This window comes from Camellia sinensis, chromosome 8 (assembly GCF_055761805.1).
Source record: "Camellia sinensis isolate YWXY chromosome 8, ASM5576180v1, whole genome shotgun sequence".
NCBI classification, from domain to species: domain Eukaryota; kingdom Viridiplantae; phylum Streptophyta; class Magnoliopsida; order Ericales; family Theaceae; genus Camellia; species Camellia sinensis.
In genome coordinates this window covers 187280088-187298345 of record NC_138968.1, presented here as the reverse complement: position 1 = coordinate 187298345, position 18258 = coordinate 187280088, and the positions used below count along the sequence as shown (strand labels likewise).

The following is an 18258-nucleotide window of genomic DNA, read 5'->3' as shown; positions in this document are numbered from 1 at the left end:
TTATCTTGACTGAGTTGTTAAAGCTATAAACAAACCTATGTAGAAACTGTAAAGAACTTATTTGGGTCTTTTTTTCAAGATTCATAGTAAATTTTTTTTTTTTTTTTTTGGATCTTGACCGAGTTGTTGAAGCTATAAACAAACCTATATAGAGACTGTAAATAACTTATTTGGGTCTTGTTTTTCAAGATTCATAGTATTGACAGTGAAACAGTGACTATTGTACTAAAGTGCCCCGTTTCCGTTTGGGAATAAGTTTTTTTAGCTTAAAATCAAAAAGTTATTACAAGTTGTTATATCACACTCTTTATTTTTCTACACATATTCTCGTAAAAAGCCAAAAAATCAATCAAAATAGCCAAAAATTCAATTAAAATTGCCAATTTTCAATATTTACCGTACCATTGCAAAAACCCGTATCTTGTTTGGTACAGGATTGACAACTTCGATTCAAACTGATAACCTACGGTTCATGGCATGTTTATCATGGCTCAAACTTGTCACTCATATTCTGTTTCCTTGAGACATTAATTTCTTTAGTTTCCATTACTGAATCTGAAGACATTCATATAACAAAATAATTATATCTCACTATCTACCTCAACAAGTTCTTCATATCAAAGCCGTACATCAATTTATTTACTGGTGACCAAAAAATAAAGATTTCATCTAATACAAAGTGATCAGCATACCTCTTTTCATTTTTCAAATTGAAACCAGCTTCTTCCTTTGATTTACACAAACTAAGGATAATAATCTTATTAAAATATGATCTGAAGCATCATTAATCCCGCCTGAGATTGCTTTGTTTTACCGGTAAGGAGAGCTACTGCCTTGTAGTTTTATGAGGGAATGGTATGCTCCGCCGCGCCCTAAAGAAAGCAGATCAGAATGTGAGCCTTGCTCCACCACTTTCCCTTCCTTGATCACTGCAATGGAATTGGATTTTTGTATTGTGGATAGCCGGTGAGCCACCACAATACATGTTCTACCAACCATCATCTTATCAAGTGCTTCTTGAACTAAGTTCTCCGATACACTGTCAAGCGCGCTAGTTGCCTCATCGAGTAGCAGGATTGACGGGTTCTTCAGTATCGCTCGAGCTAGTGCTATTCTTTGTTTCTGGCCTCCTGAAAGTTGGATCCCTCTTTCTCCACAGTAAGTCTCATATCCATCTTTCATGCCACTGAAAATAGACAATAAAAAATCAAACCTTTACTAGTTCATGCCTTTATAGAAGGTAATACTTAAGCCCAACTAAATTAAAGTTGAAAGCTTTGTTTGGATAAATGGAACTCAAATGAAAGGTTTTAAGGTAAACTATGTAAAAATTGAATTTTATAACTTTGCATACCTTATAAATTCATGTGCATTGGCAAGCCTTGCAGCCTTCCTTATCTCAGATTCCCTAGCATCTTTTTTCCCATAGGCAATGTTCTCAGAAATAGTTCCTGCAAACAAGGTTGGTTCCTGGCTGACTAGTGCAATGTGTGATCTCAGGGCTCTCAGATTATAGTCCCTTATGTCCCGTTCATCTATAGACACAGACCCCTTCAATGGATCGTAAAACCTCTCAATAAGCCCAATTATGGTGGATTTGCCAGAACCACTCTGCCCCACTAGTGCTACATTAGTTCCTGCTGAAATTTTGAGGCTCAGCCCCTTAAAGATAAACTGATCAGGTCTTGATGGATATGCAAAGAACACATTTTTCAGCTCTACGCGGCCCCTAATTGACATTTTATTTGCATATTGCTGCCATGAGTTACCTGGGTCAATTTCACTAGTCCTGTCTAGTATTTCAAAAACTGATCTCACAGCATTGCTTCCTCGAGATAAATCTTTAGTCATGCTCCCTGCCTCTGCAATGGTGTAAGCAGTGAATAGCAAAACCAAGAACGCTTGAAAAAGGCGCTCTGGAGTTATCAATCCTTGCACTAATAGTCTCCCTCCATACCAGTAAGCTAAGGCTGTAGAAGCTATTTTCAAGAATTGGGAGCTAAACAGGCCGATGCCTGAAAACCAGGACTGTCTAATACTCTCCTTCTTAGGGCCTTGTAAGGTGGCTCGAAAGAGTCCCAATATTCTTTTCTGAGAAGAAAATGCACTTATAGTTCTATGGTTAATGACAGCTTCACTCGCTAGTTGGCTTCCTTCCTTCTGTGCTTTTCGGGCTTTTTCAGACATACTCTTTAACACAACACTCCTTGCATAAAAGCTGCCAATGAGTAATGGTTGTGCTGCAATCATCACAAGGGCTAGCCTCCATGTTAGCACGAGCCCCAAAACATAAGCAAAAGTTGCTCCGAAAAATGCTTGAACCAGCAATGACATGCGATCGCCAACAAGGGAACGGACAATGTTAGCTTCGCTGGATAACCTTGCACAAATGGCTGCACAAGTATTCTCATCTTGATCGTACCATCCAATCTCAAAAGTCATCAATTTTTCAAGCAGTTTCTCTCGTATCCTTTTGGTTAATTTTTCCCCCATTATTGCGAAATTGTAGTGTTGAAGGAGATTGGTAACCAAATTGAAAACCCCAAGACCTAAGAAAACAAAAGAATAAATTCTGGCATCAGATCTCATCTTAGATTTATCAGTGTGGAAGTAAACTGAGATTAATGCTCCCACGCAGTAAGCGTTTATGGGTTGCACAGCTCCAGAGCCAATAGCCCCTATGCATCCAAGCAAGGCTCTACCCCACTCCGGTTTATTCATTTTTAGTAAACGCCATTGGGAAGGAGTAGGTTTATGCGGTTGGTCCAAATTTTCATCGTCACTATCATAAGAATCGTTGAATTGGACAGAGTAAGGTGCACTCATGGAAAATGCAGGGCTAAATGGTTGCAATACTGGGGTGCCTGGAACACTTGATCTCGTGCTCATTGGGCTTGATGGAAGAGCCATCCTGTAGTGATTTTTTATATCCCGGCTGCTCATGCTCAGTGGGCTTGGTGGAACACTGTAGTGATTTCTTTCATCTTCTTGATGGGAAAATTTTGACACTTCATTTTGCATAGTTGATTGCTGCAACTGCACCATTCGGTAGTATTCCCCACCCCCGCCCTCTTCACCATTCATTTGCACCAGTTCATCATGTGTACCTGATTCAACTACTTTCCCTGATTTTAGAACTACAATCAGACTAGCCATTCTAATTGTGGAGAGACGGTGCGCAATGACAATGGTTGTCCTTCCCACTGACGCCTGGTCAATGGCTTCCTGCACTGTTCTTTCAGATTGTGAATCCAGTGCACTTGTGGCTTCATCAAGCAGCATGATTTTGGGTTCTCTAATCAAAGCCCTGGCTATGGCTATCCGTTGCTTTTGCCCTCCGGATAATTGCACTCCAAACTGTCCAACCTGAAAATCCAAAAGAAGAGATTCAGGGCACGAGAGTTCTGCTAAAGATCTAAATTTGGCCATTTCATAGAAAAAAAACACCAGTTATTGAGTTTGGTGGGTGGAATTCAACTTACTTGAGTTTCATATCCATCTGGCAACTTAACAATGAAGTCGTGAGCATTTGCGGCTTTTGCTGCAGTTACAATCTCGTCCATTGATGCTCCTTCCTTCCCAAACAGTATATTTTCTTGTATGGATGTTGCAAACAGGATTGGTTCTTGATTAACCAGACCCATTTGTGATCTGAACCATTTAAGATGGAGTTTTCTTATTTTGTATCCATCCAAGAGAATCTCACCTTCAATGGGATCATAAAATCTTTCAAGCAGCGAAATGATGGTGGACTTCCCAGAACCGCTGCCCCCAACTAGGCCTACAGTTTTGCCGGCTGGAATTCTAAGATTCAAACCTTGTAAGATTTGAGTGTCTGGTCTTGATGGGTAACTGAAGTAGACGCCTTGGAATTCTATTTCTCCTCTCACATATGATAAAGCCTTCCCCTTTTTATCTTCAGAGTCAATGGCAGGTTCCCGGTTGATCATCTCAGTAATTCGAGTTGCAGCAGCTTTTGCCTCTGTTATGGCAGTGAGATTTGGAAGTGCGGTTAAAATATTCCTGCAAGAGTGAAACATTGAGTTTGGAAAGGAAATCAAGTTAGAGAAGTCCATCATCATCTTTTGCAATTTATATCATGGTTTTAAATATCATCGGATTTTTGTCTTTCCGATACTGAGTGACCACGGTATACTGGTTAAAATGAATATTCCATGTGTATCAGCCAGATCTCCATATGTATCAGTACATGTGCAATTTATGAGCCGATTTACAGCTGATACGACTGATTTGGCTGCTATAAAACTCCATTTTATGACTGGTGATTTCAAAATATTCACGACTGCGACACACAATACTCTGATACTGTTACTTGATATCATGATTTATATAGAAGTGATAGAGATTTATAAAGAATCAATAGAGCAAGATGGCACGAGATCCTCTATCCATGAAACCCTCTGTCTCAACACATTCCCAGCTATGGGATCATGTCTCGAGATTCCCATGTCTTGAGATTTTCACATGATCTAACTATTGGACATGCATTAGGTCAGAGGGATTTTTGTACCAAGGATTCCTAGCCATGAAAGATACATAGTAACTCACAATCCTCCCATAAGAACATTGAATCCAGCGACAAAAACATGACCACCCTGTTCTCCTTTCTTGCTAACCAGAAAGGATCCAAACCAAGCCTGAAATGCCCAACTAACATAAATGACTCCCATGCTTCCCATCATCAAAGACCTTGCAAAGCCAGCCTTGATTCCTAGCTCCATAGTTTTTTGAAGTGCTCGGCTGAATCTTTCTAGTGTTTGATGTTCTCCAACATATGAATATACAATTCTTATAGAAGAAATTGCCTGTTGTACAATCCCACCAGCAACCCCATAAGATTCAAGCATCTGCATACTCACATCCATCATGAGCTTCCCGAATCCGAGTCCAGGGACGATGAACATTAAGGTGAATGGAATAGCAGCCAAAGTAACCTTCCATGACAGGACAAAGGCAAATAGAAAGCAGAAGAAGAAGCTTGACATGTCAGCAACGCAGTCTGGTATCTACAAGTAAGAAACAATCAGATTTTAGTTACATAAACAAGATGGAGATGAAGAAGAAGACGATGATGCAACCAGTTTTCTTTGAAAACCCCCATGTTCGATTGGAAATAGCCCAATGATCAAACATCAAAGCATACAACTTTGTTTTGATCTGAACTGGTGTGATCTAAGCTCAGTCTTTCATTTAGCTTGTCATTTTTGAAACTTTCCTGGTTTAGGAAAGTTCTGTTTTAGCAATTACTTAATTTGCTTTGACATGTTTAAAATTTAAGCTTCACTCAAATGTGCTATTATTAGGAATGTTTTATTTTGTGTATTTAATTCATAATTAGTGCGGAAAGCATTTAATTATTTGTTTCCTAATCATGTTAGAAATTGCTTTGGTGTAACAATTTTGGCAATTATTATTATAATTTAAAGAGTTATCTTCTTCTGTCTTACATGTTATTAGGTAAAATACCAACATAAATATGATGGGCTTACCATATTAACAAATTCCATTGGAACAGGAGACCAGTGCGAGGCAGTGGCCTTAGATTTATGAAAAAAATTAAAAATTACAAATTAAAATAAAATTTGAGGCAGTGGCCTTGGGACGTTTACCTTGAAGGCCCCATTAATTATTTATTTATTTATTTATTTATTTGTGTGTGTGCAATTCAGATGATAATAATGAAATTATATTGAAGGCCCATTTAAACTACATTTATTTTTCTTCACCTATTTTGTGTGTGTGTGTTTTTCTCTTCTCCTCTTCATAAGGGGTGTAAGCAATTTAGTTTGGTTTTGTTGGGGTTAAAGAAAATTTGACCCCAAACTAAATCCTTCAATTTTATTCATTGAGATGCTGAAACGATCACATTTTACAGTTTCGTTTTGTTGGTTTTCAATTTTGTAAAAAGTAATGGAATCTCACATAAAAAATAAAAAAATAATAAATTTAAAAAAAAAAAAAAAAAAAACCAGAAAGGAGAATGTGGAGATGCTTAAAAGTCTCCCATTTTATGAATTAAAAGACACATTAGAAAAACTTGCAACAGATTAATTAGTAATTTTGCATTACAAAAAATTAAAAAAAATTAAAAACTCAAATCAAACAAAATGTAATATTAAAAAAAATTATTGTTAACATTTAAGAAATAGGACTCAATTTAAAATTTTGCCTTAGACCTCCATAAAAGTTGGGCCGCCCCTGCAGGAGACTGCATGACAAGCACCTACCAGGTACCCAATAATTGTTCCCTGATTCTACGGGAAGATCCATTCTTCTCGGACCAGCTTCCTTCCAATTTGGCAATAGGACTGATGGTCCAGTTAAGCGGCTGTGGGCCACTTTAGGCCCACTTCGATGATTTGAATCATTCATTTTTTAGTGTTTTTTTGAGTAGATTATTCATGCAAAAAGCAAGTTGATTAGATATACTTAGCCGTATAATTGGATCATATTTGCTTTTTTTCCATAGCAAATATGATTCCAAGAGTACATGGTCTATTTTTTTTTAATTATTATTTTTTATTTTTTTATGACATGTGATCTAATCATGTAGCTATTAATATGCGATCAAATTAATTTTTTGCATAGATGATCTACTTGGCGGCCACTAAAAGACGTATGATGTGGATCAATGAAGGAGGCCCAAAGTGAGCCCACAGCCCCAGTCTAATTGTTGGTCTGGAGGGAAGCTCCATTCTTCTCTCTATCATCTGCATCATTAACTTTTGAAAGGATACATCCGTCTGTTTATTTATTTATTTATTTTTGCTTGGAGTAGGAATATCATGCACAGCTTAATAATCTTCATCACAGAAGTTCCTTATCTTAACCATATATGTGGTCATTAATTTGAAGAGCCATGCAAATTATTTTGTTTTATGTGTTCATTTTAGAGCATAATGTTTCACTACTGTACTTCTAATCTTCATGTGGGATTTGTATGCAGCAAACAAGAATAGAGTGGTAATGAAACCTTCTCGCCAATTGTGACTTGGATTGAATTGGAATCAGATGAGATGGTTGTAATGACTTGGAAAGTTATTGAAGAATCGGCTGCTTGGGTGTCGAAGAAACCAACTTCTTGTCTAAGCACAGATTTCAGGTATTCTGTTCTCATTCTGGAAGTCTGTCTCTCAGCAGTTCTTGCCCAACAAAGTCCTTCTGCAAGAGTACATATGTATATGCCAGCAGAAATACAAAAAAGAAGATAGTCAAGCAGTATAAATTGAACGAAAATACAATAACACTGTGCACTGAAAAAGTATACAGAAAAATTATAACATATTTTTGATTTCGTTCTAGGTAGACTGAACATTGCAAGAGGTATACTAGAGGAATAAGAAGTGTAACGTACCAACAAAAGCAGATAGTCCAACCCCGATAGCAGCATAGAACAGCCTGAGTGCAGACTGCAATATAATACAGTAGTACCCATTAGAAGAGACTTGGAATTGATATATTGCTCTAACATTAATGAAGCCTCTGATTCTCTGAGGCAAATCTGTAGTTATTGTCATGTGTTCTCTCAATTTACCTGATTCTATTTTATATCTTAGAACTGCAAAATTTATATACCGAACTAGACATGAAAATAACATGGGTAGACTGATTTTTTTAGTAGTGACTCCGAGTTCTTTGTTTGTTTTATATGTTCCTATAATTACTGATTTTACAAGTGCCATTGTTGTTGTTCCATGCATGTTAGTAGTGTGTGAAAAGGAATGAAAATTCTATGATACACACTCCCTTTTGAATTGTGTATCATATGCTCCAGTTACAATATTTGTCATTTTTGGTTATGACCTATTGTAGTGTTAGTAATAACTTGATTATACACATTGTAGTGTTAGTTATGTCTTATTGTGATATTGGTTATGATATTATTTTTTGTTATGATCTAAGAGATTTTTGGTTATACTTTGTGGTGTTTGGTTATGACTCATTTTTTTAAAGTTATGACTAAAAAAGATTCAGTTATGACATGTGTGGTAATCAACCCCACAAATATCATAACTTGCATATAATACACACCCTCATAGCATGACCCTAAAAGGAATGATCTGTATACATACCATGTTCACATTACTGTAGGAGACACTGCCACTGGTATTGTGTTTCCCATAGTCATTGATCACTTTGCTGAGAACAAACATCATGAGAGGGACCTGCAACCCATCTCCAATGCTGCCTAATGTCCCCAATGTCATTAGCAATTTGTCTGTTCGATCCGCATACTGGAACATTCCATGCTTTTTCCCCATCTGATCCAATATTGCCCCTTCAAGAGCAATTAACAACCCTTCAGAAGATACAATTCACAACCCACAACTCGTTAGTCTATATGGCCCAAAACTTAGCTAGCTTTTATACATGCATGATCAAGTGCATTAGACAGGTACCTACCAATATCTGTCAATAGTGGACAGTATCGATCAAATATATCAATTAATATTGATATCGAAAATAAAAAATCCCAATACATATCAGTCCATAGGTAAAACCTTTTTGGTGCAGGCCTTGTATCGCCTGTATTGTCTTTTACGCTTAGTTGGAACATCAAAGGCAGATGGAGTGAATTAATGCAAATTTTAAAAGCCGGCTTTGTTTGTTTGCTTTGTTTAGGCAGTGGATTTTGGTTTTCTATAATTCCAACAAAGTGTTGATAGAATATGCAGCTGTTGATTGTTTACTGTTTCTTCAATTCTTAGGAGGAATGAAAAGGAAGCTTGAACTTTGAGTGATTTGGGGTATCTGCTCAATGGAATTTTGGTACAGCAGGTGTTCATCATTGTACTCCTAACATTGTTTAAGTTTCACCAAATAAGGCACCTACCTGGCTATGTTGGGAAATATTTATTTAGTAGTTTCGAACTATTATGTGACGTCGTTTATGTGAAGCGAAAAATTTTACGAGGACATGCTGACTCAGGTAGTTAAGAGACAAATGATGACTTACTTAGTGTTTGTTAATGGTTTCTTGTTGGCTGCGAATACCACGTAGATAACGTCACAAGGTACTCCAGCACTATCTAATTTTTTTTTTTCGAAATGAGAACTTATCTAGTAGATTGGACTTACTACGTTGCTATTACATCTAAAAAAATGAATATTGAGTCATCGATCATGAGTATTCATAATCAAAACCACTTTTTATCATAAGTAAAATCATTTTGAAGCATAAACAATACTTCATTTTTGTGTGTGTGTTGGAACTGAACATTGCCTAACCTCATAATCAAGGCTGGCATCATCATCACTTCAAATTATAACTAACACCAATTTGATTTATAAGTTTAGTAAATGAGAGTTCTAAGAGTATTGATTAACAAAGTTTAAAATAATTTTTTATTTTTTATGACCCATACTTTTATTAAAAATTGTAGAATCATTTTATCATAATAATTAGGCATATTATGGTGCATAGTGTGTAACCATGGAATTGGCCCATTTTATGTTTAAAAAAAAGCCATTGTTTTGATGACTAAGTCCTCTCCATCCATGCATGAAAAAGGCCAAAGAATAAATCCCAGCAAGGGGTTATCACCCAATATAGAATTAATATTCCATCACCCAATATAAAATTAAAAAATGGTCATCTATCAATTGTTCACTTCTCCTTTTCCATTGTTACCATTTTATTCAACAGAGCTCTACTTGCAAAAAAAAGTGAACGATTGTGAAGTTTGTAATTGTTAATTCTCGATAAAGTTGACTCTGCCAGCCAAAATACTATAGATTACCTTTTCTTTTGTTATTGTGGTCTCATTAAATCATCTTTAATCTGAATTATTGGAGAAAAAAAGACAATATGGGCCAATCACAAGTCTGAGGTTAATTTGTCATGTAACAGTCACTGTTTGAATGAGGACATCTAATGGTTAAACTTGCTGAGAATTTTAATCCTTTTTGCTATTCATTTGGCAGAAAATATTCTTCCATAACAAATATGTTTCATGCTTAGTTGTAATTGGAAAAATGTTATGATAGTGGTGCTATAGGGGTATGATCGTAGCTGTTGATTGAGTAAATGCACGATCGAATGGATTAGATGGCCTGCGATCATCATTAGGTTCAATACACCCATTCGTTGTAAGGAGAGATCCTCACCGTAGAAGTATGATCTAGCGACCAGATTTGAATTATAGCTGATTGGATTCAATCAAGAGTCATCACCCATCCGATCAGGTTTTTGGAAGCTCATATAAAGGCTAGTGATCCAACCATTCAATTATGTAGAATTCATAATCAAGTTTTGCAGTTCAACAAAGTCTCTCTCTCTCTCTTGTTTTGATGTTTTTTAATCAAGAACTTTCTTCTTCTGGGTTATATTTTTTTTTGTGTAGATATTCATCTTTGTTCTCGTCAGCGCAAATGGAAACAGAATATCAAGATTAAGTATCGTTATATTCTGAAGTTAGTTTTGTTGTAACCCGATTCACACTATCGGGTGAGAACAAATGTTGTATTTAAATTGAGAGATTAAATTGAAATACGTTTGTACTCTGAAGAACAAATTGATACAAATTAACTATTTAAAATCAAACTGAAATACTTTTATATATTGGGGACAAAATCGACACAAGTTAAACATTGACGACTCCATCAAAAAAAAAAAAAAAAAACATTAATAATAATCATGAAAAAAATTTCATGAAAATGATCATGAAGGATTTGTGACACTTAGATTACTTTGATTAGTGTGTGGTACTTTATTCTATGTGTAATCTAAAACTCACAAATCTTTCATGATCATTTTCATAAAAAAAATTTCATGATACCTAACCGTGCTGAATTGACGAGCAATGAAGTTGTCAAGGGGGCCACGATCTGCCAAAGGCCAATCGAACCAAACAATACACTGTTCCATTGGCCAGCACTGCTCTAAACTCGTCAGGGAAAAGGAAAGGCAAAGAAAAGGAAAAGACACAGAAAATGGTTTCTCTGTCACAATAAATTTTCACATCACAAGAAATGATATATACAGTATTGCTTAAATTTGTGATTGGCCTAACATTTAATTTGAAGTTTGAATTATTTTGTAATTAATTGTTTTAATGATTTTTTTAAAAATTTTTGTTTTTAATGATTTTTTAAATTTTTTTTAAGAACTTTATATTTTTAAATTCTACTTGACTATAGACTGATTATAAAAGTAAAATAATAATAATAATAATAATAATAATAATAATAATATGTGAACTTTTTTTTTTTGAATTTTTTTACTTATAGATTATTCTACACTAGATAGACTGGAAAAATAAGAACATTTGACATAACTTTGAAATTTTTTTTATTAAAAACAAAAAAGCTTGAAAAAAAAAAACAAAAGATCCTTTTAAACTGGATGCCAAATCACGCTTAATTTTGAGGGTTGAACCTAGAAGGACCACGACAATTCACAAGCTGAGATTCTTGGTCTTACAGACTCTATGATACTTTTCCAAATTGAAACCATAAAGGACAGCCATATATGTATGATAATAACTAAACTTACCAGATCAAAAACAAATAAATACTAATAATAATAAGTTGGTGCTATAAAATAAAATAAAAAAGTTAACAAACCAATTCATAGATCTGTCCAATTAAAAGATTTTCAATGCAGCCAGACAAAGGTATCAAAAGTTGGCCTAAAGCTACTAACCAAAAATATAAAATAAAAACAAAAAAATTGGTCTAAACTAAAACACAAAAAAACAGATCAGTCTAATCTGTTCTGCTGATATAGGCGCCGTTTGGGATTCCGAAAATTAGGCTATTACAGCCTCATTTGATTTTTTAGCCCAAAAGCAACATGTGCATGGATTTTCAAAAAAAAAAAAAAAAAAAAAAAAAAAGAAAATAGGCTGTTGCCGGACAGTGTAGGCACAGCCGGACAGTGTTGCAGCAAGGGTGAAATTACCATTTTGCCCCTTTATATCAATTTTAAAAAATAAAAAGTTAGGGATAAATCTGTCATTTTAAATTTAAACATCATTTCAACACACTTTTCAATACAATAACTCAACTAAAAAATCATCTCATCTTCCCAAACACAAAAACTAAAATAGCCACTAAAATAGTCAAAAAACCAAATAACCTACTAAAATAGCCACTTCTCAAACGAGGCCATAGTCTTTACAGATATAAATTCAGAGGCAACTTTTTGTGACTAAAACAAAAGAAAACGATACAAATGCTTGAGAGAGAAGGCTTTCGGTAAACGAAAATGCAATTGATTGTGAATTTACCTTTGTTTTTATTCTGTGATTTTTCGGTAATTCTTTGTTAGGAACATGAGAAAAAAGCCAAGAGGAAAGCTAGTGGTGAAATGCAAAGTTACAAGCAGATGGGTTACAAACCCTTTCAATGATCGGCACACATATTGCCACTGTGACTTTTGCTGCTGCATTCACGATACCGGGAGGCTATAACAATGACATCGATAGGACCCAACCAAGGGTTAGCCCTTTTGCTATCAAGCTCTAAGACCAAAAAGTAGTGTAGCAAATTTATCAAAAACTAGAGTACTTTTCAATATCAAATTTGTAGTTGCTTCACTTGACCGGCAGACAGCTAATAAAACAATTTTTTGTTACAAAGAACCAAAACTGATTGACAGGGATGGATTGATCATGGAAAGGAGAAAAATCTTCATCATTTGTGTTATATTTGAATTATTCAACTAAAAGTGCGACTTGGCTCAACGGCATATGTGTATGATATGCCCATGCCTCCAACCTAGGTCTGTCAATGGATTGGATATATAATCTGAATCTGATCCAAAAATCCCAATTCATTAATGAATATCGAATCTGATTTCATACAAATCCAATTATTAATGGACTGGATTCGGATCAACACGATCCAATCCGATTATCAGTCCGATCCGAGAAATCAAACCTTCCAAATTTAAATTGCAAGAATAATCCTATGATATTATTTGCACCATAAATAAAATTTCTGTCAATTATAACTAGGTTTAAACTTTCTATTACTTACTATTATTATTGTTATTATTATTATAATTATGCAGGAAAATCTTGAAAGTTAAGAAAAGTTAAGTCAAGTATTGAAGATTCAAGGCATGGAGGACAAGTGGCAATGCAAGAAGGTGAAAATTATATGAGTGGTTAAATGATAGTTAATAGAAGTTTTCCCTACATTTTTTTTTTTTTATATATATAAATTGCCATTGATGGCTCTATTATAAAGGGGACCGAGAAATCAATACAAGACTTGGTTTTCATTTATTTTCTATCTTTAGAGTAGATCTAATCTACATAGGAGTAGTTTAAACTTAGATAGGAGTAGTCTAAATATACTTTACTTATATTTGATCGTTCTTTCAATCATTTACATCATCATCTTCTTCTTCTTTCTCTTTTTACTTGTTTGTTTTGTTATTATTTTTACTCTGAGGAACTCCTTGAACTTTCAAGGCATAGAACCTCAACACAATTGCTTGATTATTTTGTTGTTTGGTGAGATTTTGGTGAAGGCTTTGTCGATCTAAGCCTAAGTTAGGACGATGTCCCATCAAGCATGCCAAAAATTTTACTAACAATTTTTGGCATGCCCGATGGGACATCGTCCTAACTTGGAGGAAAGCCCGGTGGGACATTGTCCTAACTTGGAGGGAGAAAAAAATGATACAAACAAAATATCAAGAAATTATGCCATCAAGTGGCATGTTTACATCTCGTGCACCCATGGATGCAAACCACCAATGGAGTGGCATTGTTCCAATGGGTATGAATTATTATTGGAATGCCTCATCTTTCATGTATAATGATTGTCAATATTGTGACAATGATTCTACCATCTATTACCAACATAATGGGGCGACAAATGGTATGGAAAGAATAATTCGGCATTGTGAGGATGAAATTTATTGGCGCAATAGTGAAATTTTGGCTCTACAAGAAGAAATTAATTCTCTTAATTGACAAAAATTTCAAATAATTTCATTATTTCCATATTTTTTTTATGCTAAAAGATATAAATTATTTTGATGAAAAAATTCATCAACTTAGTTGTCAATTTTATCAAGTTGATGGAGAAATTCAACATTGGAGTAAAAAATTAGAGAATCTTAAAAAACACAAATTTTATGTATTTCTAACAGGCTTTTCTAAGCAAAACTTTCTCTCCACAAAATTCATGGCCAAGGAAAAATTAAGTTCTGAAAATGGCATGCCTGGGGGGCAATTTTTTAAGCCATTAATTGAAAAAGAAGACCTACTTCTTGTGCCAAAAGCTATTCAGCATTTTAATCTAATTGGAGGATATAGTTTTAAGTCAAATATGACAAGGAAGGTTGAACAACCATTACAAAATGATGGTGAACATTCAATTGGAGAGTATGATTTTAAGCCAAACATAGCTAAATTTGATGAACAATCATCACAAAATGATGGTGAACATTTAATTGGAGAGTATGATTTTAAGCTAAACATGACTAAATTTGATGAACAACCATCACAAAATGATGATGAAAATCTATTGGAGGGCATGGTTTTAAGCCAAACATGGCTAAATTTGATGAAAAAATATCACAAAATGATGGTAAAAATTCCAGTTAGGAGGTATGATTTTAAGCTAAACATGGCTAAAAATTATGAACAATGCACATTTGATGAATTTGAATTTTTCGACATTGTTAATTTTGCCAAAAAATTTAGGTAGCATTTGGTAAAGTTTTAGAATTAAGATTTGAGAATAGAGTTGTATTTTGAGTTTGTGAGTTTTGAAATTATGGTTTGAGTATAGAAAATTTATTTGGTTATGAGTTTTGAAAAGAGTTTTGAATTGAGTTTGAAATTTTTGATGTGACATATAATAGTTGATTAAAAAATTTACAGCTCATAACCAAACACACAACCCAAAATTCTATTCAAAGCTCATAAAAAATTTTAAAAAAATTTTGAAAATATTTTTTATTTAAAATATAAAAATAATAGGTGCCAAAAAAAAAAAAAAACACGAACACTGTTCCGGTCAACCGGCCGAATGTCCGAGGGGATGTCTGGGAGGATGACTGAGTAGACGTGTTTTCAACAATGGTTGTGGAATCAATTTTTGAAAGCTCTCACCAAACACCACACTCAAATCAAGGGGTGAAACTATGATTCCAGAGTCTTAATTTTCTAAAGTCAATTGACATTATGATTTCTATCATTCAACAATTACAATGGCTTTGTGGTTCACATCAAAAATTAATTTTGATAAAGTGGTTTACAAAAATAAATTCTAAATTTTATTTCTATTTTTTATATAACAGTAATGGAGGAGAATTTTGATGCGGCCATAACAACAAAAAACTATATATATATATGGCCAATCGATTATAATTTTCATACTTTCTATTATATATTTATGTTCATACAGCTTTTCAAGAATTTGAATACTCATTCTTAAAGAGTTGGGGGGCATAATTTGCACCATAAATAAAATTTCTGTCGATTATTGTGAATTGTAGTTTATAGTTTTCATTAAAGATAGTTTAGTCCTTTAGGTTGTTAGTGTTTCATTCTATTAGATTAGGGTTTTATATATTTGTTCTCTGATTGATTAATTGTAAGACAAGCATTTCTTATCAATTATCATGGTATTAGAGCCAAGTTACAGAGGTTAGCATACCTTTCACAGATCATCATTGATCATCACAAGCCCTGTTCTCTTCGTCGCACTTCGAAGCTTGATCATCATAGCCCCTGTTCTCTTTGTCGCATTTCGAAGCTCGATCTCTCAACTGCTTTATCTGGTTCGATTGAAGCTCTCTACCTCTGGTTTGATCTATTCTCTGGGTGACTCTGATAGGTTCAGTTCTCTCTTTCTCACTATGTGATTTGCCTTGGTTTTCTCTCTCTCTGATTGCTATTTGAGGGTGATTGGGTTTGGTTATTATAAGTTTGACCTTACGAGCTCTTTAATTATAGCAACAGCAACTCTAGTTGTGTGATTGTCTCTTTGCTTTGATTTTGTTGTGTTGCTTAATTATAGTACTATGGCTGCTGATAAATTACAAGCTATCACCACTAAGTTAGATGGTACTAATTATTCCTATTGGTCTCATGTAATGAAAAATTTTATAATGGGTAAAGGCATGTGGAACTATGTTATTGGTGTGACTATTAGACCTATGGAATCTTAAGAAACTGAGGCCGATGTTGCTAAATGGGATAAGGAAAATGCACAAATTCTTACTTGGTTTCATAATTCAGTTCAAACTACCATTTGTGTGAATTTTTCCAAGTATTCTACTTCTAAACAAGTTTGGGACTATTTGAAAACTATGTACCTTGAGTCCAAAACAGTATGAACTTGAGATGTCTATTTGCAGTGCTAGTCCGAAAGATAAGTCCATTCAGGAGTTCTACAATGAGATGACTACTTATTGAGATCAGCTTGCTATGATAGAACCATCAGATTTGCAGTTACTTGACAGTTACACCAAGTATTAGGAGAAACAACATCTGGTTCAATTTCTTATGGCCCTTCGTAATCAATTTGAGCCACTTAGGGGAGCTATTCTTTATCGGTCTTCTTTGCCTTCTGTGGATGGTGTTGTCCGTGAGCTTATTGCGGAAGAAACTCGGTTTAAGGTGGCTCATGGTGCTCCTTCTTCCCAGTCAGTTTTTGCCACTCATCCGCTCTTGCCCACCCCATCTTCTCCTTTATTTCAGGTTACTGGTAAGCCCAAGCCTCGGGTTTTCATGGATGAGTGTAGCTTCTGTCATCAGAAAGGCCATTGGAAACATGCTTGTCCAAAACTTTTGCAGCCCAAGGGTCGTTCATCTGGTCCACCATTCGCTAAGCCAACATTTTCAGGATCTCGCTCATCTGCCGTCTTTTCTGCACCAGCTACTGAGAATGGTCCATCTTCTAATATGCAGTTTATGTTTGAGCAGTTCAAGTCTTTCATGGTGGCCAATCTAGATCTTTCGTCTCAGGCCTCCGCTATGACTACCACTCAGTTAGGTTTGTCTGGTTTATCCTCTTTAGGTAATATCCACACTTCGTGGATTTTTTATTCTGGTTATTCACATCATATGACCCCTATTGCATCTTTTCTCAGTAATTGTGTCTCACCTGCTTCTTCTATCACTATTGCTACCTATAGACGTCCTCGAACGCCCCGGGAGGACGAGTCCCCACGTGCTGTTCATATTAGGCTCGCTACAGTTCAGGACTCTCAAATTGTCACGGTTCTAAATCTGAACCAAGAAGTCCAAATCCGGCAAATCGTTTTGGGAAAACAGATTTTGAAAAGAAGTGCCAAACATGGACTGCTTTGCCAGATACAGAGTCGCCACCTAAATATTTTGTTTTGGAAAATTTAGGAAACCCTGACTCGGTGCCAAAAGGCCACATGTCCGTCATCACCAAAGTTGCCTCGGCTCGGGAGCTTGGGTACGATTAGGGAAAGTCAGCTATGAGCACCCCCTCTCGCCCGATCCGAAGATCAGCCTCTACTAACCGTGATATCCGTTTTTGAAAACGTTATGTGTTCTTATTCCGGTTATTAGCCTAGATTCGCTATGTTATGCGCACAACAAACAAGTATAGACCAAATCGCCTAAATTGGAACAAAACATTGCATATCCGTTTGTTTGGAAAACGCTTTGGAATTTGCTACTCACAAGTAGGCTAAACTACGGATTTCAACGAGTTATCCCAACTCAAACAATCCAACCTTCACCCACGGGCATTCAAGTAGTTTATATCATATAAGCATTTAGCCTCATGGTAGTCATGCTATTATGTTAACGTTCACACTCATGTGAGATGCTAAAGCATAAAGAGCTCACCTAGTACTCCGTGCCAGAACAAGAACATGTTAGCAATCATGCATGATCCAAGTTCATGTTTAAATGCCTAATGCAACACATACGGAATGTCACTAGAGTAGGCTCGGCTAGTCTATAAATGACATGTTAAAATGCACAAGTAGCACGTATTCAAGTTAGATTTGAAATACTTATGCAGTTAGTATGATGCGCCGAGCCTGGTGCATGCAAGACTAATGAATGATGCATGCATGCAAAGCATAAGGTATGCTAAAGTAAACATGTCCTAGTACTAACCATCAAAGCAGGTAAGTAAAAGGGAGAAAGAAGTGGGGGTTGGAAGACAAGCACACACGCACCCACACTTATTACAAATTCACCTTCGCTTGGAGGGACCCAAAGAATAATACAAATTAACTAACCTACAAGCTAATTAATTATTACAGACCACCTAATTAATTAAGCA

General features: G+C 35.3%; 1 protein-coding gene and 1 long non-coding RNA gene across 2 annotated transcripts; one reads left to right on the top strand and one right to left on the bottom strand.

Annotated features, from left to right (window-relative positions):
- Positions 1–531: 531 nt before the first annotated feature.
- Positions 532–8723, bottom strand: LOC114323947 (putative multidrug resistance protein). The gene is made up of 7 exons (XM_028271653.2): positions 8094–8723; positions 7376–7430; positions 6995–7182; positions 4570–5027; positions 3483–4023; positions 1355–3366; positions 532–1186 (listed from the first exon to the last, which is right to left on the bottom strand). Exons 1-7 carry the CDS (start codon positions 8280–8282, stop codon positions 811–813), a joined length of 3819 nt encoding a protein of 1272 aa, XP_028127454.2. The 5' UTR covers positions 8283–8723; the 3' UTR covers positions 532–810.
- On the top strand, positions 6986–10535 carry LOC145797375 (uncharacterized). Its single transcript, XR_014338844.1, has 2 exons — positions 6986–7123; positions 8730–10535. It is a non-coding gene; the product is annotated as an uncharacterized LOC145797375 (long non-coding RNA).
- The last annotated feature ends 7723 nt before the right edge of the window (positions 10536–18258 follow it).